Source organism: Micromys minutus (genome assembly GCF_963924665.1).
Source record: "Micromys minutus genome assembly, chromosome: 2".
NCBI lineage: Eukaryota > Metazoa > Chordata > Mammalia > Rodentia > Muridae > Micromys > Micromys minutus.
In genome coordinates this window covers 35,079,411-35,104,108 of record NC_137971.1, presented here as the reverse complement: position 1 = coordinate 35,104,108, position 24,698 = coordinate 35,079,411, and the positions used below count along the sequence as shown (strand labels likewise).

General features: G+C 42.5%; 1 protein-coding gene across 1 annotated transcript in view; it reads right to left on the bottom strand.

The window, feature by feature from the left end:
* PIP5K1B (phosphatidylinositol-4-phosphate 5-kinase type 1 beta) overlaps positions 1-21,522 on the bottom strand; it is a gene marked incomplete at its 5' end in the record, with an annotated part of 133,108 nt that extends 111,586 nt beyond the window's left edge. Inside the window, one exon of the mRNA XM_080911334.1 lies at positions 21,454-21,522. Within this exon, the coding sequence (XP_080767460.1) occupies positions 21,454-21,522 (69 nt within the window). The remainder of the gene's footprint in view (positions 1-21,453) is intronic.
* Positions 21,523-24,698: the final 3,176 nt, after the last annotated feature.

Sequence of the window (24,698 nt, the reverse complement as noted above, 5' to 3'; positions counted from 1 at the left end):
TACACCATTAGAGACACAACAAAAAGCAAATGTGCCATGCCTCCTTTGGGTTACAACTTTCCAAGTCACACTGATATTGAGAAAGAGAAGCAGATTAGGCATTTTCCCAAGTAGTAATGGGGGAAGCATTCTTGCTTCATATGCCTGCAACCTCCAGCATTACCATCTAAGGAAGGCTGGGGTGTCACTGATTTCTGAAGAGCCCTTCTTTTGAGCTCCAAAAGAGCAGCATTGAATTGTTTTATGTATTGATTAAGACCACAGAGGTCTGAGCAACCAACAAATGATTTAGGATTCTTCCCTGGGAGTGATCACTACTTGGATGGATAGGGCTACTCTGAGAATGTTTGCAGAACCTTGAGACTTGATTCTCAGCAAACCCTCCCTCCAGTGGCTCATCAAAAAGGGATCCCTTGTGATCCCAGCAGATGCATGACTTGCCAATGATAGCACAAACAGAGGAGTCTGGTCCATAATCAACTGCTCACTTCGGGTTGACTGCCTCCCCTCTTCCTGAGGAACACATTTATATGGAATGTTTCCATAGGCCAGGCCTTTCTGGACTGTATGCTCTGTCCAACTGTGGTCATCTACTGGACATCTAACCCCAGCCTTTGTTCAGAGCTCACTCAGCACTAATGAACTCAATCACCAAATACAAACCATTTAAGAGAATACTTCTTCTCATAAGCAGCTATTTTATTAGAATCCAAGGATACAGATGATCATCTAGCAATCACGGCATGTGGACTAACAGAACAAAGCAATCCATATGGCTCCTCAGCCATGAATATGCTTTACTCAGTTTTATTTATCGTTAGCTGATGGATGGAGAGAGAGCAACTCAACACTCAGATTCCACAGGCTATGGACACATAGCCCTGCTGTAGAGCTTCCTTGGGTAGGCTCCATAGCAGTAAGGACTCAGCACACACACAAACAAGGAGTTAACAGTCTGGAAATTCCTGTGTTATATTTTCTGACATGTTCTCAGTATCTGCTGTATAATAGGCCTGCTCACTACCCCCTGCGTCCCCCATGGTTCTGTGCCTTCTGTGCCTAACTTGCCCCTAACACCATACCTCCATTTTGCTTTGTTGGACACAGCCTGTGTCTGGGTAGGATCCTTTCATCTTTGCTCCACTAGCATCTGATACTAGCTCCAGGGTCTACCTATGGTTGCTTAGCAACAGGCAGGCTTATGAACTAAACACACCTGATTTGGTTATCTGGCTTGGGAGAAACTTCTGCCATCCAGTTGGGTAAACGAGGGTGCTTTTGAGAGAACGGACTAGTTCTTGAACAGAAGTGAACACAAGCAGCCTTGTCTCCTGTCGACCACCACCAACTAGGGCTGCTGGGCAGGTCCGTACCACAGCCGCTGGGCTCAGATGGAGGAGGTGTGGTCATGGGAGACCGATTCGTCTTGGCTGGGAACATGATTGGGAATGCTTCCGCATCTTTACCACATGGTTCAATCTGTATGAAAGGTAACCACCTGGTGTTGGGGGCAGGGAACCTCACACAACATGGACATTTTCTTTCAAAGATTCGAAAAGGAACAAGGAAATGCAAATCTTTCTCAGGACACCTGCCCCTGAGCAGAGCTCAGAGTTAGAGGAAGGCTTAGGGCATCCTCTCAATCAGCTTGTTCTGGCGCCCTCCGCTCTACTTTCTCGGTGTTCTTGGTGATGGTGGCGTTTGCTGAGACCCAATCCCTCACCTGGCACAGGCTCTCTGCCTGCAGCTGTTTGGGTGAAGACTGGGTGATGGCACAGAGTTCCTTTGTTCTGCCTATTCTTAATTATCTCTTCAAACCTGGTTACCTAAGATATTTCAAGACACCCTCCCTTCTCCCAAACAACAACATCATCAACAACAAAATCCCAGTACACCTAAATCCTTGAACCCACAGACAGAACAAAGAGAAAGAAACTGTCTTCACTCTGATGACTGAGACAGGCCTGGGGAAGAGGCGGGCCACACAGAGACTGCATTCATTGGCTCCCCGCCTCCAAATGAGGTCCTTGCACCTGTTCACCCTGCTAGATTACAGAACTCTTCTTATGCTGTACCAGATCACATATATGTCTAGGTAAGTCTGTTTCTCAACTAATTAGTTCTCTGTACAACCTTCTAAAGCCAGGAGTTAGCTAAGTCAAAAATTCCCCATCGGTCAGGGTTTCTCCTCCTTGGCTCGAGTGACATGCTGAACTGGACACTTTTATGTTGTGGGGGACAGTCCTGTGTGGCCTCTACCTGCTCTAAGTGAGTCACCCCTCTGCCCCTGATGGGACGCCCCAACATGTCTGTAGACATTGCTAAATACCCACAGTTGTGAACTGTATTTTTCATCTAAGGGTAAAACATCCAGGGCCTACACTGGATAAGTCGTTTCTCTCTGTGTGTGAACGCTTGTTCTGCCATCAGCATGCCTGCTGTCCTACGCCCTGAACAAAGATACATCCTCTGTCCCAGACCCATTAGAACAATGTTTGAAAACTGCAGAGTTGTTTTAAATGGCATTTTGTTGCACAAAGCCAAGTGACAGACACAAACACTGAAGAGACAGCGAGTTCCAGAGCACAGACCCTTCACTTTGCTCCTGACTCTGGTCCTTGAAAAATGTTCTGGCAGCGTGTTGGCAGCTCTGCTTGGTCACCACCCTCCTTCCATGGTCACAGGGACACATAGGGACTATGTCCAACAGCAGATAAACTACACAGAGTTCTTTCTGCTAACCAGCAAGCCTGGAGTTAGGGACTGCCACGTAGGGCATCTTAGGAGCAAGGGCCACTGGTCACCTCTGCGAAACCACTTAGGATCCGGAAATGAGCAAAGGGCTGGAAAAGGCGAATGAGACTCAGAGATGTGAATCCGCCTGCAGCTTGGGTTTTTGCCCTCAGCACCAACTTGTCCCAGGGACTGAAAGTTCCCTTGGCTTCCGTTTCCTCTTATGTTCTCGAACAGTTTTTATCAGAGGCACATCCAACTCTGAAAGTCTAAGTTTCTAAGAATACAATGCAGAAAATGTCACTTCCACCCACCCCACAATCCTTCTCCTTTCTAAATTAATCATTTCCTCTATTTCTACCTCAAATGATGGTGACTATTCTCAACAGACTGCAAAAAGCCACAGTGAATGTCAAATTCCTTCCAAAGGAAAGAACTGATTCTGTTATTAGAGGTAAAGACCTTATTCCTTGTGTGTGTGTGTGTGTGTGTGTGTGTGTGTGTGTAACACCTCTGTGGGTAACTCATGTTCTACTTTCAAAAATTAAATTTATCTAAGTTTATTAAAATTATGTTGAAAGACGGAAAATACCAGTCCCATGGTAATATGAAGTCACTGGCACATTTATAGCTCTGATTCCAGCGGAGGGAGGGCCTAACTCTATACCCTATGTAGGTATTTTCCACAAATCATTTCCTTCTTCCGGACATGCTTTGTAAACACACTCTGCTTCTTTAAACACAAAGGAGTAACATGGCAATGGTACTGAGGGAGAGCCATGCTGAGCCACGCAATGAAGCAGACCAAACCATCTGCAGCACCAGGCTCAACATTTGACTGAGAATGCAAATACTAATTGCTTTATGCTAATGGCAATAACACCAGCCACAGTTTTTTTTTTCAATCACAAGGAGTTTCACAAAAAGTCCAGTATCGTGTTCATACTGGATGAAATGATCTTGTGTCCAGGCAGGCCCATGGCAGGGACATCTAGGTACAGGGGTCACAGTTACTGAGCTCAATGATCCCCAGCTTTCAGGGTTGGGGGATTAAACAGAAGAGGGGAAAGACTCAGAGGAGAAAATGCAGAGATGAGACGGTCTCCATCTCGGACCTCAGTCTGTCTGTGAAGAGCTTCAGGCAAACTGACAGCAATATGATTATAAGACACCAACGCACTATGGGTACACAGAGGAACTCTGCCTGGTTATACAGAGACACTGACAACAATAGCACCCAACAAGGCTCACATCTTAACTCATAGAACAAGCAAATGTGTTACCTGAATAGGGAAAATGCATTTCTCACCGCATTTCTACTCTGCTCACTGTTAACAGGGAGACTTTCCTGGTTTACCCACTTGGGTCAAATATAATGACAAGCCCTTCCAAGTGAAAATGGAAGGGGCTAAAGAGGAAAGACATATACTATTTGGGAAGGACCCAACCTTGCCTGCTGTCTTTGAAGAGGGTGGAAGGAGTCATGAACAAGGAATGTAAGTAGCCCAGGTAATCAGGAAAGAGGACCTAGATGTTAGGAAGGGCTTCTTCTCTACTCCCAGGGAGGGACAAAGCCACATAACACCTTGATTTTAGTCACTGAGATAAGTGTTGGAGTTCCATTACACAGAACAGCAAAATCGTAAGCTTACGCTATTTTAAACTGCAAAGTGTACGGTAATTCATTACTGGAGCAACAGTAAGTTACTTTTAAAACTCTCAATACCTTTGCGTCTTATCTACGAGAGGCACCTCCACCTATTTACTGTTTGTCCCACTAGTCTCCAAAGCCACTGGTAATTTGCATTGGGGTAGACTTAAGGAAACTGGTATGCATAAGGACCCAAGGGATGGCACACAGGAACCTTACTTAGATCATTTATCAAACAGATGAATTGGTGATGAGTTTCTCAAATAAAGCAGCACACACTTGGCCTTCAGGATTAAAGATGGTCTCCAGAACCTCTACAGCTGTAGATGCACAAGACTGGACTCCATGTTTTCCCTCCGGTTCTGTCAGAATCCAGCTAGGGTTCTGGTGGGTTCCCCACCGTGCTACACCTTTCCCACACATGCTTTTGAAATTCCTTTGAAGTTCATTTCCCTAGAACAGGGAAGAGCAAGGTGATGGGGACCATTTTTCCCCCTACAGGATCAATCATTTGAAACAGAGTCATGTGAGTTTGTACTCCATAGGATTGTAAAGGAAGGACAGGAAAATGTGCTAAGAAATCGGAATGTGAGCCATCTTATTTTAGAAGCATATGAGGGGTGAAGTGCAACATCCCCCACCCTTCACTCATCCCCTCCCTCTCTAAGGCTTCCAGCAAGGCCTTGGATCACAGCAAAGCGTAGAAGAGACCATCCCAGAACCAAAGCAAACAGAAACCAATTCAGAGGGCCTTTGGCTGCGTTCATGCCTCAGTGTTCACAAATGATGAGATAGAGCCAACTGTTACATAAACTTACATTAGGAAAAAAAACCTCAACAAAGGGTAAGGAGGAATTAGCAACATTTCAAGCAAAATAAACCCACCAACCAACCAACCTCAATGCAGTAATTATAATAAAATTAGTTATGTTCTTTCTTACCTATTACAAGTAATTCAAGCTTAACAAAAACCAAACCATAAACAAAAAACAAAAACAAAACCAAAAACAAAAAAACCCTCCTAAACCACAGTAAGGTCTTTTTAGAATGACCGTATTATTTTGAAGTTACGTTAGAGGAATGAATATAAAACCATCCTTGGGAAAAAGTGAAAATTAAGTGACACCACGAAGAAGTATGTCTTAGGATTATTATAAAGAAAACAAGGCATTACCAGAAGTAAAATTGCAAATGGGAGTAGAAATAGAGCCTCGGGTGCAGCATGTCTGACGTTATGAAAGTCTCCATGAAGATTTGACTGGAAAGCAATGCCAGAGAGATGGGGAGAAAGAGCAGTGGACCGGCCGGTGTGTGCAAAGTCACAGTTACAAGGAGCAAGTTACAGTGTTCCCAATAGAGAGGGGTGGCGGGAATAACAATGCCACATTGATTACTTCACATGGCTAGAGAAGATTTGAGATGTTTTCACCATAGGGAGTGACAATGTACCACACAGTAGGTATGCTAAATGGCCTCATTTGATTATCGACACAGTGCTTACAGGCAACGCACATAATTCTATAACCACAAACGGATATATTTCTTTCCATTAGTTGGAAATAAAATAGGGATTTTTTTCACTAGAAACAGCTAACAGAACTAAACGTCTAGTTTTAAGCCAGAAAAATGTTTGCAACAAAAATGCAACACATAAGTAGAACCTGGCAATACAATAAATGTAGTTCCAGACAACTAAGACATCCTAGAAAGACTCGGTCTTATACAAACAATCTGAAAAACAATGCACAGTGCTAGTGAGGAGTGTGGACACAGGCAATCCTTAATCAGATGGACAGACTCCTCTGTGAGACAGCCTTCAGAAGGTAAGTTTTAATAGTGCTAACTTGTTTTCCTGACGTCAAAGGCCAAGGACCTTGTGCTCACTTCTCTTTCCCTGCTTAATGCAAATATGTGCCTAACTTGATCTACTGACCCAGAATATAGGGGTGGGGTCTGGAAAGCTCTAAATGTTCTGGGCCACCTGGGTGCCAGTGCTTTTGGGGTCTGGTGTTGTTATGTATCTATTCCCTCTGAATTGGACAGTCTCTCGGGTTCTGCATGGGCTCTAAGGATGCATCTTTTGTGACTCAGTGTCACCTTACCTGAGTAGGGTTAGTATTGCTGTGAGGAAACACCATGACCAAAAACAACTTGGGGAGGAAGGGGTTTGGCTTCTGCTTCCACATTACTGTTTATCCCAGAAGGAAGTCAGGGCAGGAACCTGGAAGCAGGAGCTAGTGCAGAGGCCATGGAGGAGTGCTGCTTACTGGTTTGGTCTTCATGGTTTGCTCGGTTTGCTTTCTTATAGCACAGGGGTCCCCCCACCCCCACTGGACTCTCCTCTAGCAATCACTAATTAAGAAAATGCTCTACAGGCTTTCCTGCAGCCATATCTTATGGAAGTTTTTTTTTTTTTTTTTTTTTCTTTTGAGGTTCCTACTTCTCAAATAGCTCTAGCATGTGTCAAGTTGACATTAATCTCCAGCACAGTGAGCATGCTGGGGTAAGCTTTTTGATGACCTATTGTCTTTGTGTCACTCACCCGTGCTCCCATAAGTAACCCCCCACTTACATACTTCTACAGTTAATCCCCCCCCAAAATACCCTCACTGGTTCACTAAATTAGACTTTGGTAGAATAGTTTTTCTGGTCAATTGTTGATGACCTATCTGGGGTGAATACAAGTTTGCTCCCAGCTCTCTAGGAAAAGTCACACAAATGCTGAGTCTAAACTTAGGTAAGAGAGCAGGAGGGGTGCGGATGCATATAATTGCTCTTGCTTTTGGAGAGAGTCTTGAGAACCTCAGGCTGAAAGGGCTGAGCCTTCGGTAACCCAGCTGTAGCCAGAGCTACCTTGTGAACCAACCTGTGTGCTCCCCTGGTAAGGACTCCAGGAGCCAAGGGATGTCACACACTGCTCTGCTTTGTGAGATCACTATTCTCCTGGTAAGAGAACTTTCTTTGGGTAGGTAAGTTAGGAGCTTTGGCATACGCTGTGGTTTCTTCCCACACATCTGTGAACACATAGGAAACAATACAAGACATAAAAAAAAAAAAAAAAAAAAGGAAAGAAGAAGAAAAAGAAAGAAAAAAAAAAAAAAAAAAACCCAACATTTAAGAACTATCAGCGCGCTAAGATAATACTTCTCCGGAAATAAATGAATGAATAACAAGTCCAGAGATAAACATCAACACAGACCGAGTTGGCATGCCCTAAATTTCAAAAGGAAATGGAAACTTCTGATATTTTTATTATGTCGCATACTTCCTGGGGGAAAAGTTTCTTTTTATAAGGCCGACTCTCAGGAGACTAACATTTTGATTTTGATTTTGATTTGGCTCTCTAGTTCAGATGCACTGCTTTAAACTTTTTTTTTTTTTAAATCAGAAACCTGAAGATAAGCCTGATCTTAGTTTTCATCCCAAATGAATATGCAACCAAACATGAAATTAGGGAGATGGTGGAACTGATCTGCTTGTTTCAATAATCAATAATTACTCAATGTTTAAATAATCAATAAGCTAAAAATAACATGTAATCTGGAAGGTAGGACTTGCTGTTTGAACTGTTTAGTTTTTTAAATCATTTCCTTTAAAAGGTATGCAAAGCAAAACTGGGCAGTGCCTGCCCTGAACCCTACACCTTATTAGTACCCATTAGTCCCTGCTCTCCTGAGATTTAAATTCTCCCGGAAACAAGTGAGGAGCCCATTAAGAACAAGGGCAACTGAAGATTTGTAGAAGCAAATATCATTCATTCAGTGCTCCTTCCTACCGTATTAGACTTAACATTCAAGCTGTACCACTACTGTGCTATACTCACATTAAATGTCCTGCACAGATTGAGCTCCTGGGGGTTGCAGGGGTTACAGACAGAAGAGTGGGCACAGGGTAGGTGCTCTGCCTCCTGACATCGCTGTCTCCGCTATGGAACAAGCCGCAGGTCTGCCCTCTCTACCCTTCCCCACGCTTCTGTGAAGTCTACGCCTGCTTTTCTAATTGTTTTACTGTTCCTTTGCAATTCTCAAACAGCAAATCTGGACAATAGCTCACTTTGCTTCTTTCGCTTCACAAGGGTGTCAATCAAGGGGCTGGACTGGAGACCTGGGCTGCTAGCCAATCCCATGTCTTGACTGGCAACATGGGGACGGGGGGGGGGGGGCTTTTACTCTACCAACATCTAGAAAGAATGGATCCTTAAGAGACAGATTGAGAATCCTTTGCTAAGTTCTCCTGTGGGAAGTAGCTGATTATTAGGAGTCCATGGACCATAGATAAAGGGAATTAGGGATGACATGTGACCAATATCAACTTTCAAATGCCCATGAAGTGATCCAGGAGAGAGAAGACCCAAATCAGCATCACAGCTGACTCGGATAAAGCCAGGAAAGCCACACTTAATTTTTTAACTGTATTATTCTTATTGTGTACATGTGTGTGGATATATGTATAAGCCTGTGGGCATGTGTTTGTGTGACAGCACATATGTGAAAGTCAGGGGACAACTTTCAGGAGTTCGTTCTTTCCCTCCATCATTCAATCGTGCTAAGTAGAAATTCTACCCTGTCTAGGCTTTCACCCCATACATCTCATTTCTAGTTGAAGATCTCAGATTGCAGACTCCAGAAAAAATCCCCACAGAATGTATATGACAACTTTAGGATTAAGAAGAAAAAGAGATACATCTCTCAAACCTTGTATACCAAGTGCTGTGTGGACTATGTGGATTTCAAGACTGTGTGGATTTGCCAAGGACCTCGCTCTGTGCTCATGCACAATTAGCAAGAGACCATGACACTCCTATTGGGATGGCCCATAAAAGGCGCACGCACTATGGACTATGGACCGTTTTAGTAGTCCACAAAAAGCCAGCAGAAGATTGTAAGGCATGCACTGCTCAGATTTGGATTTTTGAGAAATATAAATCAAACATCGTTTATTCAAAATGCTTAGAACCAGAAATGTACAGATTTGGGTTTTGTTTTTGGTCTGGTAGGATATTTATTTGTATCTGCATATGTAGTATGTATATGACACTGCAGGTGTGAGATCAACATGAAACTCATTTGACAAAGGTCCTTTTACACAGTATGCTTAGTGAGCCTATGCTTAGACTGTGGCTTGTTAGGAGGGTCGGGTGTTATGCTTTTCAGTGGTCATGGTACTGTTTTCCAGTTACGTAGACACTGAAGGTTATGGACTTGGTGGTAAACATTATAAAAAAATACACTGAATGCATGTATGAAATTCTCAAAGAATTAACAAAAATATTTTCCAGAGCTTTGCATTTTGAAGCAGTGAAGAATATAGCTCTGTAGAGGGAGGTCTTCAGAAGCAAACATTCTTGCCACAAAGTCTCTCTTTATCCTCTAGATCTACAGTTTGATGTACTGAAGTTGAACTGATAAGTGTCCCATGGGTTCCCAAGTCACATTTTCGACCTCCTACTTGGTTCTTTCTTCAAACTCTTATTGGCATTACCCAGCCAACCTGTCCAAGTTCAGATGTCACTATCCCTAGACAGCCTTCTCCACCTGAACCAGTGGAACAGTCTAAGAACCCATGGGATTATCATTTGATTATCAATTGTTCCTGTTTTAGCTTAGGTCACTCTTTCTTAGTGTAACTCTGTTGCTATTCTGGACCAGTGTGCTGAAGCGTTCTTCTATGTACTCCGGAGGTGTCACGGAGACCTTGTCACCAGATGCTAGTGGCAACCCTCTCCCTAGCTGTCACAACTTTGTCCGCTGACCCCTGGGAACTGCTCTCCTGTCTGTTCTTGCTTAATCTCCATCACACCAGCTTCACCTTAGTTCCTGGAATCTACCCAGCTGCTTCCTGCCTCCAGGGCCTGGCAAATGCCATGCTCTCTGACAAGTGTCCCCTCTGCACTCCTCTCAGCTGTGTCCTTCTCACAGCTGTGACCGCAGCCCCATGTCAGCTCCTTAGAGGAGTTCCCTGAATGCTCTGCGTCCACAGCAGCACTCACACCCCCATTCTTAATCACAGCTCCCTAATTACTAATATGGCTAGTTATTTCATTAACCTTCTTTTTTTTTTCTGGCCTACCTTTTATCAAAACAATGACAACATTATTTAGGGTGACGATTCTTGCTTTCTTTGGCCTCTGTTTTACCTTTAAGGCACAGCACTAGGCCAAGCTAAATAAATATTTGTCAAATGATTAATCAAATGCTCTTTATAGTCCAGGCCCAGACCACACCCACAAGGAATGACAAGGTCATACTATAAACACACCTCAGGGGAATAATTGGGAGATCACCTAGGCCGTTTATAGGTCAGTTCTCTGTGAACAAGTGAGAAGCTCCACAGGGAGGCTTCTGTCCTTCTTTCATGTGGAGAAGTCATGGAACAAGGTGAGAAGACCCTAGGGAAGCCACATTTCCCTTGAGTGGATCCTACTTTGTGTCTGGGGATGGCTGAGAGTACTTATATGTTGGAGTTGGGCAGAAAAAAAGAGAAAGCAAAAAAGAGAAGAAAAGAAAGAAGATTCACAAGTGACAAAAATCTAAGTGTTCAGGTCTCCACAGGGAGACATTTTCCTCCTCCTCCTCTTCCTCCTTCTCCTTTTTCTTCTCTTTCTCCTCCTCTTCCTTCCTCTCCCACCCCTCTGCCCCCCTCTCCAGGGCTTCACTATGTAGCTCTGGCTGGCCTGAAACTCAGTATGTTCAGTAGGTTGGTCTCAACTCACAGGACTTCAAGATAGTCCTTACCTTACCCAGCCCTCTCCTTTACGATGTGCTGAAATGTCTCAAAGACCATTACGTCATTACAAAGGACTAAGCAGTCTCTCTTCCCCTTTCTAGTATAATAAAAGTCATTGATATGAGACCAACAGATGGTGGGTTGTACGCACCAGGAAGGTAGGTGTTCACATGGGAGACCTTGGTTCCCCCAGGGGAACTCTGGAAGCCATCAGTCTCCAGCCCACGGCTTCCTCTGTCAGATCTTTGTTTGCCATAGCAGGTTAAGAGTGAACCTTGCTGTCAGCTCACCAGGATCTCAATGGTGGCTTCCTCCTCATTTTCTCATTTATAATATTTCTCATCTGCCAGATAGAGCTCCCTCCCCACTGTCAATCCTGAGCTCCACTCCCAGGAAAACACTTTGAATCAGTCACTTCATCCCTTTCTCTTCAGCACTCTCACAATGTCCTCAGAATGTTTATTTCTCATTTAAGAATTACTGGAAAATTACTATTTTATAGGCAAAGGTATCCTCTGGGCTGTCGTTTGGATTCTATATAAAGGTAAGAATTAGGGAAATTGAATTTTAGACTATTGAAGCAGGGAAAATGTTGGTTTTATAATTGCTCAGTAATATTAATGTCTTTTTCCCCATTCAAAATTGCCAGGATTATTTGTGTCACTGTTTCTGTTATTACGGCAAAATAATTCAAAATGACCACACACACACACACACACACACACACACACACACACACACACACACACACAGTATTCAACTCCTCTGAGACAGGGTTCAAAGGACCATGCTAACTCCTGCCTCAGCTTCCCATGTGAGCTTTTAAAGATGCACATCACTACATGTGGCTGCGGATGGTCATCCTAATGTCATCAGCAGCACCACTGTCTGGATACAGCGCTCAGACCTCAGTGGGGTGGGGTTCGGGGCAAACTCTGGACACAGACAGGTCCTAGCCTCATTCTGCCACTAGTTACTTAATCTCTCTGTATCAAATTTTCTGTAAAATTCATCTGTAAAAATGGGAACAACAGCATAGCTGTCCCTTCCATAGAGAATTGGTTCTAGGATCCCTATAGAAATGCAAATCTACAGATGCTGTCAAGTTCCTTTTATAAAATGGTGCTATGTTTGAATATTACCTACATCTAACATCCATTCTTCTAAATCATCCCCACAATACTGAGAACAAAAATACCAAGTAAATGCTGTGCCAGTCACTACTGCACTGTTCTGTTTCAGGGACAATGGCAGGGAAGAGATTTCTGTACATTTCACTTCACATGAAATATTTCTCCCTGAAGATTTTCAGTGCATGGTTGGCTGAGTCCATGGACTTGTAACTAATGAAAACAGAAAGCCAGGCACATCTCCCCACTGGGATCTTTAAAAATTACATTGCGTGTGTGTGTGTGTGTGTGTGTGTGTGTGTGTGTGTGTGTGTCTGTGTGTGTGTGTGTGTGTGTGTCTGTGTGTGTGTCTGTGTCTGTGTGTGTGTGTCTGTGTATGTGTCTGTGTGTGTGTCTGTGTCTATGTGTGTGTGTGTCTGTGTGTCTGTGTGTGTGTACAGACATGCCATTGTGCATATGTGGATGTCAAAAGACAACTTTCAGGAACAACTTCTCTTCTCCTATGATTTGGGTCTCAGATTTGGTGGCAAGTGCCTTAACACACTGAGCTATTTCACTGACACCCTCACTGGATTATTATCAAGATAAAGTGAATAATTCTAAGCTATGTATAACTGTATCAGGCATGAAGCAAACATTTGATGTTAGTACTCTCATCAGCTCAGTTTTTGAAATGGAATCTGATAATAATATACTTTAATTTGTCAAACAAATAGGCTTTGAGATAGCATAAACTAAACAGAACTCAATAAAAAATATTCTACCGGCCAATACTCCGCACCATAGCCAACTCTAAATAAGTACACTCTGATGAGTGTCCTATGAGTGTTTATTAAGTTTTTTAAGACTAACTTCTGTGTCTGGTTTTCCTTTTTTCAGAATCCTGAATTCTTGCATTTGAAATCTCAATATTTTCCTATGTCACCCCCTTTAAAAAATCTTCAGGGAACAGACAAAATACAGGGAGGTCATGATAAAGAGAGATAAGCTGTGGGCCCTGTGACAAGGAGATCTGCTGCTCAGATGAGAACCCCCTGGCCCTATCATGCAGAAGGCAGGTTACCATCCCATATTCAGTCTTTGCATTAGAAAATGAAGTAGCCTGGTTCATTGTGATCAGGAACAACAGCGCCAATGGAGTCTGGGCACAGAAACAGAAAGAAACACCCCAGACCCTGTCCTAATATCAAACACAGCTACGTTTGGTGTCTGTTCCCTAAAACAGGTTATGAACTTAGAATGGCATCTCCTACAGGGGGTATTTTAGGGACACCCATGTAATGGTTACTGAAATTGGGGACCAAAGATGGAGCACACTGGTGGTTGCAAGGTGGAGATGGAGCACACCCAGCCACCCGAGGGCCCCCTCCAATATGAATGCAGAAAGTGGCCATCTTTTGGTGACCCATTTGGAGAAACAGACTGACAAGATGGCTCGCTTCCCCGGTGAGCTCTCTCTGAAGCTGCCACTAACTTGCTCAATGATATGCGATATCTCGCTGAAAGAAATAAAGGAATATTTGAAAACATGAATTACAGAAGCTGAGATGTCTGGAATGGGGTCTGCACCATGTGGGGAGGGAGATAATGGTTTGTCATTATACACGCTTGTAAATCGGACATGATTATTTAATTACACCCCCTACCTCCTTGTTGTTCAACTTTAAAATCCTAGTAGCAGTCTATTATTACAGCTCATCTTTGCATCTTACTTCACAAGCCACTGCTGTGGGGAAGAAGAGTTTCTAGTTCCAACACTCCCCACTTCCCATCCCATGCCCAGGTCGACTGCAGCTGGCCTCAGGATGCTAAGCAATCATTTCTATGAGTCTAGTCCTGAGAGTAGCAGCCTCACGACCTCCTTGCTGTTCTTACAAATGGATGTGGAAATCACGGTGGAGGGCTCTTACTCTCATTAATCAGTACTGTGACTTCACTCACTAGCGTTCTACTTCATCCAGTCATGTTCACATCTGTTAAATCATTTGATCCTTATAGCACGTGATACAGATGGAGCATGCATCCATTATATTTTATGTATGGAGAATAATGAAGACACAGATCAATTGAAAAAAAAATGCTCAGGATTACAGATCGTCAGAGAAGAACTCAAATCCACTCTCTTCTTCCAAGGTTTGGTAGTACTAGTAATATCTAGGTGATGCTTTGACAGGTCTTTTCTGTGTATTGTAAGACACAGTGTCCTTGGCCTCTATCTCTTTGTAAGCTAAGCAGACTACCTCTTAAGCCTGTGATAACCAAAAAAATGTCTCCAGACCTTAAATGTTTTCCACACAGTTTCTGACTGAGTAGTTTCCACATTAGGATGAAATAAGAGCAACGTTCAAAAGGCCACACAGTCCCTCTTCCTAGAGGTCAATGTACTTGATATTCAAGACAACTGATGCCCAATACATACATGGGTGTCTAGGCCATGCTGAAGAGGGCAGTCCCCCCAGGACAGGACATATGCTTGCTAATTTTAGGGAAGTAGGGCTAGCTTCAAGGGAAGGGAAGAATGATTAGGGCATGAGACACAGGCAAGCTCTTTTCCTTACTCAAATGAATATTCAACTTTTGAATAAGTAATATATTCATATGAATCCAAGCTAAGTGTGCACGAACAGATACACACAGATGTGCCTTCCTCCAATCTGGGATCGCCACTTCAGAGTTCTCCTGAATGTTTTCATGAAGACTATGTAAGGGGGGGTTACGTTTAAATAAGTGCTTTGATTAGATCGAAGTGTCTCTGAGCCATTACTTTACTCACATTTCCAAAGTAATAAAAGCCATCTGCCCTTGTAAATGTGACAAGGGTCAGGCATCGCTGCCTGCTCTACCAAGAGGAAAATTGGCTGATGCCTTGCAATGAAACAAAACCAAGGTCTTGAAAAACAGAAGAGTAGATGAAAGAAACAGGAACACTTAGTCCAGGCCCCTCCTATATGTGTCCTGGACCTTCAGTCTCCTCCCAGACTGGTTAGAGACTCATTGGTATGAAAATCAGGAGGCTTCTGCCCCCGCCCCACACCACCCATTCCCATTGCAACCTGTAGTCACCAGAACGGATGTCCCTAGGAGAGGAGGTTGGTGTGTGGACAGAATTACAAAGTAGAAGCAGGCTAGAAGGTCAGGGTACAGAACTGAGGTGACAGAGGTGGCAAATGGCCACAACAAGCACTTCCTGTACCAGCACATGCCCAGCTCCTGGGAAACTCTATCAGTTCCAACGGTGAGATCGAAAACTCAGGCAAGTGCAGTGATTCGAGTCAAGTCGCTGGCAAAGAACTGCTGGGTGAACCAGGTCATATCACTCTGCCATCATGACATCTGTTGGTTTGAGAGGGATGGGACTAGGCAGTCTCATCACAGTTAAAGTACAGAAGCGTGGGGACTGGAGAAATGGCTGCATGGCTAAAAGCACTTGCTGCTTGTGAAGAGGAACTGGGTTTGGTTCTTAGCACCAGCAATTGGTGGGTCACAATTGCCTATTACTCCTCTCCTAGAGGATTCAATCCCCTCTTCTGTCCTCTTCAGGAATCAGGCTTGCATGTATACCTGCTGGCACACATATGTATGTATGTACGTATGTATATATGTATGTATAATAAAAATAAATGTCTTTATAAAAAAATACAGAGGCCAGGTATGGGGCAACATTTCCTTAACCCCAGAAATTGGAGGCAGAGTTAGGCAAATCTCTATGAGTCCAAGGGTAGCCTGGTCTATATAGTGAGTTCCAAACTATATAATGAGACTCCATCTTAAAAATAAATCCATACAAATGCTGAGAGTTGGGTCTTCAGCATCACAATCTTACCCAAGCACTGACCATCCCTACAGATGAATTCCTTGCCTTTTGCTTTGTTTCCAAGTCTCTCATCTGGTTATAACCGCCCCCCCCACCCCACATACACAACACCATATCCTTTACTAGTTACAGTCACTCTGATCACAAACTTTCAATTAAGTCTTCATTGGAATGTTTTTAGGAATACATTTCTTAAAACAGCAACGACAACAACAAACAAAAGTCTTCTTGCTGTGGATGGTCATGTTCACCTGGAATCTCAGCAGTGAGGAGCCAGAGGCATGAGGATTGTGAATTTGAGGTGAGCTTTGACTACCTGAGAGGACTTGTTTCAGATTTTTTTACTTCTATCTTTTCCTACTTTAATTTATGTTCAACTCTTGTTTCCTTGAATAGAAAAGTTGCTGGTACCACAGTCCCCTACCCCATGCACCCTATACTGCTGTTAGGAATGGATGGCCATCACAGCCTGTCACTGTTCTCCACAACAGTGTCACAGTGCCTTAGTGCCTACAACTGCACCAACCACTATGGTAACCAGCCTGTACCTGTTTAAGCTTCAAGTTTACTAACAAAGATTCAAACTGCAGGTCCTCAGCCTGTGGTATACCAAAGTCATCAGCGGTTTTATCAATGGTGGATCCTGCATGCTACAAACTGAGCTGCCCAGCAAGACCTCCCCATGACCCAATAGTGGTACCATGCGTATAGGGATGGCTAACAGCATTCTGATTGGATTTGGGACCTGCTACATGGGAGAGAATATATGTACTGTAAATATGGTCAAAATTCCAAGGAAGCCTCAAAGGGAACCTCTAGTGTTGTTTTGCTAAATGAACAAGTTGTCAAGCTGTCTTCTAAGTATTTCTTGATCCTCACAGACTAGTGCTGTTCTCCACCTTGGTCAGAGATGCAGCTTTTCACAGTGGCAGTAATCAATGCAGAGACTCATCAGTTGTCAAACACTGATAATAAATGACAGTTGACTGCTCAGCCCTAAATGGGATGCGTATGACACCACACACACACACACACACACACACATACACACACACACACACACACACACACACACACACACATGCACACACTGCTTCTGTCTTCAAGACTGAGAGACAAGAAAGACTGCAGAGCTGGAGAACAGAGAGCAGGCTATGAAATACAGTTTTCTGTCCAGAAAGAGGCCATTGCTCCCATCAATTCATGGTATCTGTAGTTATTGGCAGGAGAAGACCTGAACAACATGGAGCTGTCAAAACTCCAACCTGCATGGAGGAAGGGCATGTGAGACGCCCACTTATTCTGGAGGATCTAGCTATTGGCATTTAACAGCTGTCAGGGGCAGGAGAAGTGACTTTTTTCAACAGTGTGGCCCTCCATGCAATAAATGACCTCACTCCTGTGCACTGGAAAGCAACCTTATTTAAACTCAATAGGCTATTTTTTTTTAAAGCCATGGAATTAGAAAAGAGAAGTGTTAGAAAGAAGGATTGCAGATGCAGCAGAAAAGTGGTAAGAAAAGGAAATGGGGTTCGTTAATACAATCAAATACATTATATACACATAAAATTGTCAGTCAATAAAATAATTTTTAAACTCAAGAAGAACAATTACATCAATTAAAACAAAGTTCTTCTGATACCCTTGCCATTCAATAACCTCGAAAATCTTACCACCATGGACTTAGTCCAGACTATCGAACACTTCCACCATTCCAGAAAGCTCTATTGGACAACACTAGCCTGGAACATAAGGTTCACACCCATTACAACACCATGCTGCCCCTGAGGCTGAGTTCAAGTTAGCCTTTCCTGTCCTTCCAGCAAGCCATGCTCATCCAAGTGTGTGTCACACTCATCAGATGCCCACATAGACACGTAAGCAAATGAGAAGGGACAGTCACTAAAGGAGTGATGGAAAGTAAATCAACAGCAGGATCCTTTTACCCAGCAAATCCTCCCCCAGTTTAGAAGCTGCCAGAGCCTGGAGGACAACAATGTGCATTCAGGTACTTGGGACTTTCGAACTAAACAAAATGGCTGTCAACTATCTGGGTACGTAATACTGATCTGAGTTATTCTTTGTTCGTTTGTCACACGGGACTACATTTTTTCCTCCCAAATAAACCATACATTCTTGGGAAACAGAGACATGGTCTCAAAGGCATTTCTTTTCTTCTTCACTTAAAAAAAATTTTTTTTTTTTTTTAATATCAAGAGTTTGTCCGTGTTTACAAACCGGTCCAGGCTGGCCTGCTCTTTGGCTCGGAGCAAACTTAAAAACAAACTTCTGAATTAGCTGATGATTAAAAACTTGGAAGATTTTTACACCAGGATGTGTATTTCTGTTTCCTGAGAGAGAGAGAGAGAGACAGAGAGAAAGGGAGGGAGAGAGGGAGGGAGGGAGGAAGAGAGAGACATAGAGAGAAAGGGAGGGAGAGAGGGAGGGAGAGACAGAGAGACAAAGAGAGAAAGGGAAAGACAGAGGGAGGGAAGGAGGGAGGGAGGAAGAGAGAGGAGGAGGAGGAGGAGGAGGAGGAGGAGGAGGAGGAGGAGGAGAGAGAAAGAGAGAGAGAGAGAGAGAGAGAGAAAGAGAGAGAGAGAGAGAGCTCTGTTAGCAGCAGCTCAGTGCCATCCACCCTCAATGGAAGGCACACATCCATCCTATGACGGTTCCCATAGTTATACAAAACCTGTTTCCTGCCTGGCTCCTGTAGGCTTTCGTGTTTACAACTCTAGCGGAAGACATTCAGCAAATTAACTGAGAGTGGAAATCCTAGACTCTGTAAACAGAGAGAGGCAGCCATTAATGCCTGCCTTAATGGCAGCATGTTTGTTTTACATAGCTAAAACCCAACTTGCTTTAGCCTTTTGTTGAAGACATTAACCTTATGGGCTTATGTTTAGTTCCTACAGGCCTTGCCAAGAATTGAGAATAAAGTAGAGAAATGGGCAGTTGGAAGAACCAAAAGCAGCCAGCTTAACACTCAAGCGTAAATGATCAAGACAAGGAGAACAGAGAGTTCACAATGCTGACTATTCCCTAAGACGTGGAAATCATTACACTGAGGAAGCTGGATATTGTCAGCTGCTGCCCATCTAACCTGGGGCCCTGTACAGAAAGCCCAAAGTAACTGGTTAACACTAATCCACAGTGGTTTCTCTCACCACCTCATTAGAGGCTACTGAGCCCTACAGTTATTTTTCAAGGCTCACTTTTCCCAGTCAACTGCAAAGTCTTTATAGACTCCTTTGGGGTCTTATTCCTGGCAGTGGATGGGGGAGGGAGCAGTCTAACCTGGGTTGTTTTTTCATCATAATAAACGGTGGATCACCAAGTCTCTTTACTAAACAGATCCATATTTTGTCATCAGAGCTTTGGAACTAGGAAGAAAACCTCACTTAAAAACACATATAGTGGAATGCAAGGTAGACTTGATGTATTCCTAGAGCCGGCATAACTTCCAATATTTGTGAACATTTTCAAGGTATAATCTTCATGTGTTCATGAAGTGTTCCTTGTGTGCTGTGCAGCACCAATACTACATTAAGGGCTAAACCCTGCATCTCTTATATTCCTCCAAATAATCTGATCATCAAAAGATTCCTATATTATTGTGTTTCTTAAAACATTGTTGGTGTGTTTGGGTGTGTGTATGTGTGTGAGTGTGCGTGTGCTGGGCGTTTTAACTTCCTTTTATCTCTTTCTATAAGAATTACTACAGCACTTGAGTTTTTAACTTTTGCAACTTCCTCAACTTCACAATCCATTGATTGTAGAACCCTCCAGCTTTGCTACATTTTGGACCTGGCACACAGGGTAAATGCCAATAGGTGCTGACCATATTCTTGCTATAATGTGCATATGACAAAGGATCTTGGTGCACTTTGATGCTGACTGAAGATACTGCTGGAAGCTAACCTAAAGTAATGTAACCTAAAGTCTCTACCTTGTTCCCATGCTTACTGGGTAAAGAAAAAAACCACCCATTTCCCACCCGTGTCTAAAGTTAAGAGTTGTCATTGCTATCTTTGGCTGGATTCCAAAGTTTATAATAGCTGATATTCTGAAATTCTACTTTTTGTTGTTGTTTGTTTGTATGTTTTGTTTTCCAAGACATAGTTTCTCTGTGTGGATCTGGCTGTCCTGGAACTTGCTCTGGAGACCAGGCTGTTTTCAAATTCAAAGATCCACCTGCCTCTGCATGGAGTTCAAGGCATGTGCCACCACCACCCGGCCATTATGGAATTCTTTAGTCTTCATCCTGATGCATCTTTTTCCTGAGCGCATCATCATTGGCAATAGTAATCTCCATGTTTATATTTCTAGCTTTCTCTGAGTGAAAGGAAGAGTTAAAAAGAGCTACAGGAAAAGGACACTTAGGAAAGCAACATTTCACATGACTCATGACCCTGGAGAAAAGTTCTCACTAGCTGTCCATCAGAGAATCTCAAGTAGAAACAGAAAGAAGGGATATAGTAAATCTACAATACACGAGCATCTCGAACCCAAAAGAGAAGGAGGCAAAAACTTTTAAAAGCAGTAATGTATAAAGTTAACATCCAATGACGGTGTTAACATTAGCTTGATTGGTTAAGAGCCAAAAAAAAAAAAAAAAAAAAAAATTTTATCAGGTTCAAAGACTGGTAAGATACACTGGGAAGCCCAGAAATAGAGGTCTGTCTGTATGAAATAAACCGAAGACGTGAAATTTTAGAGGATTCAAAAAGGCATGTAGTGACAGCAACTCAGGCTCATAACTTTATAAGAGATTTAAGACAGAAAGTACTTATTCAATCAGTTTAAAGATTCATATGCTAGACACAGGATATAATACACCACCGAGAGGCTTCTTTTTATGAATACAAAGAATAAAGGCAGAAAAATAACTCTTTCTCCTTACCTGTCTTCACATGGTAACTGGGATGTCTCCCAAAGAGAGCCATGTCCTAATCCTTCGCCCATATAAATATGCTATGTTATATGGCAGCCAAGAGTTTAAGCTAGTGCACATTTAGGTTGTTGATCATTTTGCATTATCTAGGAGGGTAATCCACTGGTCCTTTACAGTGTTTGAAGGGCATGCCCTTTGAACCTTACCCTGACAGCCACTGCTGGCTTTGAGAAAGAAGGAAGTGTGATAGTAGAGATTCAGGGAACTCTAACAACTGAATAAAGCAAGCCTCCAAATGCTTCTGGAAGGGATGGAGCTCTGTGGATGCCAGTCAGACCCCCGATCCTTACACCTATGTGATGATACATTTTTTCACTTAAACCACCAAGGCTTTGCTCATTCAGTAGAGCCGCAAGAGAAACTAAGATGGTTAACAACTGCTTCAGAGGAAGGAAAGGCCTAAAATCCCCAATCCGGCCACAGCAGAACAGCACTAAAACCTCACCTTTTTGTAGGTTTTCTCCTCGTTTTGTTTTTCAGGTACCGCGTCCCCATTTTCAGCAGTTGACGACATCTGCGAAGAGATATTTCCATGTGAAATTTGACTGTTCCTCTCTAGAGCAGCATAATGGCAACGCTGCTACAGAAGCAGATATATTTTATACACTGTTGTGTTCTTTGTTGTTAATGCTATTGTTTAAGGGGGGTGTGTGCAGAGGAAAAAAATTCCAAGAGTTCTTACAGGGAGTATGCTCACCTCTCTCAGTCTGAAGAAAGATGCTGTAGAGAGCCTAGACCCTTATCACATGGATAGACTTCTTGTTACAAGCTATTTAAATTTTTTTTTTTTTTTTTTGTGCGTCAGGTTGTAAAGCTGTCAAAATATCTGGAAAGTACCAAAATTATGAACCACATGCTCTCTCTCTCTCTCTCGATCTCTCTCTCTCTCTCTCTCTCTCTCTCTCTCTCTCTCTCTCTCTCTCTCTCTCTCTCTCAGTAGTACTTCCCTGAAGCAACTCCATAATCCACACTTTAAAACACTCATCCCTTTCTTTTGACATATGCATTTTGATATGAAAAAAAATGATAATATCATCTTTGTGTTTTCAGTAAACATTGCTGTAACGAGCACGTGCCCCTCTTATGACAATGAAAAATCCTCACTGGAAAAAGAATGTTTTCTTTTAGATGCAAGGAGACATCACGGTGTGAGTCCAATTGTGGTGTCCGTACTTTAGTTAATAATGCTAACACTGATGGAGAGCTGAGATGGCACAGTTTGCTTTTGCAAATAATACAACAATTATCCGTGCTGCGTCCTTGTCCAGAATTGGTGTTATCTTGGACTCAGTTCCTGGAATGACTGTCATGCTTGACTATTAACACTTTAAAGCTCTTGCTAATATTAGCAAATGGCCTTCCAAGAAGTCTGCCCACTCAGAGCCCTATCTGGAGTGACTGGGAGCTTGGCTCACTGAGCAACAACAGCTACTATATTTTGATAATTTGTCAGGTCAATCAAGGACCCTCCTCATTTAGTGAGGATCACATTTTCCTCCCACCACCGTTAGCCCTTTGTTTTCTTCTGCGTTTCTCGTACTTTGGCTAATGTACCTAACAGGGTCTTAGTATTTTTATTATTGATTTTTAAACCCATATTTGTTAGTAGTATTAGTGATTTCCTTGTTAATCCTAAATTTTTAGACTATTACTTCATCACTAAGCACATTATTAGTATTTTTCCATGCTGCGATATGCCTTTTAATCTGTTTAAAAATTGTGAAACATTTTTTATGTTTTAGTTTTAATAACTCAAAAATAGTTATTAATTCTGTGAATTTTTTCAAATACACTTAAGATAAAAATTTTTTTCTAACTGAGAGACAGTAGATGTTCAAACATGTACTTGTAATCACTTTTCAATAGGCATTTCATTTTTATCTTTAAAGTCATTAAAAAATATTAAAGCCAGTTACTTCTGTGATAAATAAGGGTACCTGCATCAACAGCAGGCTACAATATTTCAGGATCTTTGAAAGATGACAAAACTTTTCATGTATCATATTTGGTCATATTTCTCCTCTACTAATTCCTCCCAGGTTTTTCTTATCTCCCTACCCACCCAACTTCATGTTTGCCCCCTCAAAAACTTAGGAAAGAAAACAACAAGAATTAAAACAGCCACCTCCCCCAAATGAAAATCAAAATACAATGTGCACAACAAACCAAACCAAACAAGAAGTCTGACTTATGTTGGTCAACTACTCCTGGGCTTGGGGCCTGCTCTGGAGTGTGGTTGATAAATTCACTAAGATGTCATTGGATAAAACAGGTATTTACTTTCCCAGTAAGAATCAGTTGCAAATAGCTTCTTGTTTAAGGGTGGGATTTGTGTCGCTTTCTCTCTCAGTATTGTCTTGCTTGAACCTGTGGTGGTCATATGTGTGTCTGATTCTGATGTGATAACAGTCTTGTTGGGTCCAAGAAGATGCTGTCTCCTGAGAGTCATCCCCCAAACCTGACTCTTAAAAGTTTTCTGCCTCTTTCTTACAGATCTCTGAGCCCTGAAGGGAGAGGTTTGATGAAGACTTATGATCTAAGGTTGAGGAAAGGAAAGCATTGATGTGTGCATGACATAACTAAGGCCATTCAGAAGATGAGGATAAGGACTTAGGTGAGTCTACCTGCCCAGGTCTACTGCTATCACAATCAACCCCTGTCTTACCCTCTCAACTTTCAGATGGGGGTTTATTTAAAGTGTCTATCCCTTAACTGGGAGTCTTCAAAGATGTCTGTTACAAAAAAACATCAGCTTTATTTGTTTAAAGTGGAATTGACTTTTTCCTATTTTTTTAGAATAATTTTTTATGGGTTCTTAATAAAATGGTAAGAAGATTAAAACGCTTTTAAGACTTAATAATATCAGCTCTGGATTAAAAAGCCAACCATCAGCTCAGGATAAAAAGCCAACCTGGCTCAACAGAACAAAGAGATGGAGACCCTCCTTGAAGAAAGCCATGTGAGTAGCTGCATTTCTCAGACCTCCAGTTTTGAAGATGGAAACATGTCAACAGCTACTCTGTGGGAGTTGGGAAACAACTTCTGGGAGATGGTCTAATTGGTATGAATGAAGGGTAATGAGCAGAGTCTAACAGTATTTTCCATTACACTGTAAATCACTCTTAACTTGCCAGTAGGAAAGGAGGTGAGAGATTTAAATTTCTTTTGAGAAACACAAAGCAGATACGTGAGGACCATGGTAGTAATGGGCGGGGGGCTATTCATTCTTGACAGTGCTTCTGCTCCCTACCCTGGGATCCTGTTAGAAAAGAGTATCACCCCTAAAGGGTCACCTGAGTTTAAAGTTGTTATTTTTCTTTCTTTTAAAATATTTGAGATTTCATATACTCATAGAATGATGTTTAACAAAACACCGGTAATACCAAGCAGGGATACATCTAAGTCAAAGAGGTGAATGAAATGGTTGGGGACAGACTCTTAGCTTCTTGTCCTGTTTCTGTGATAGAATCCTATGACAAAAGCCACTTAAAGGAGAGAGGTCTTATTTTAGTTCAAACTACAGTCTGTCACCATGGGGAAATCAAGGCACAGGTACCTGAAGCAGCTACTAACTTTGTGTCTATAAGAAGCATGGAAAGCAATGGACTAATTACCTGTGCTTAGCTCACTCTACTTTATCCAGTCCAGAAACAGCAATCAGGGACCATGGAAAATCTCACCCATAGTTGA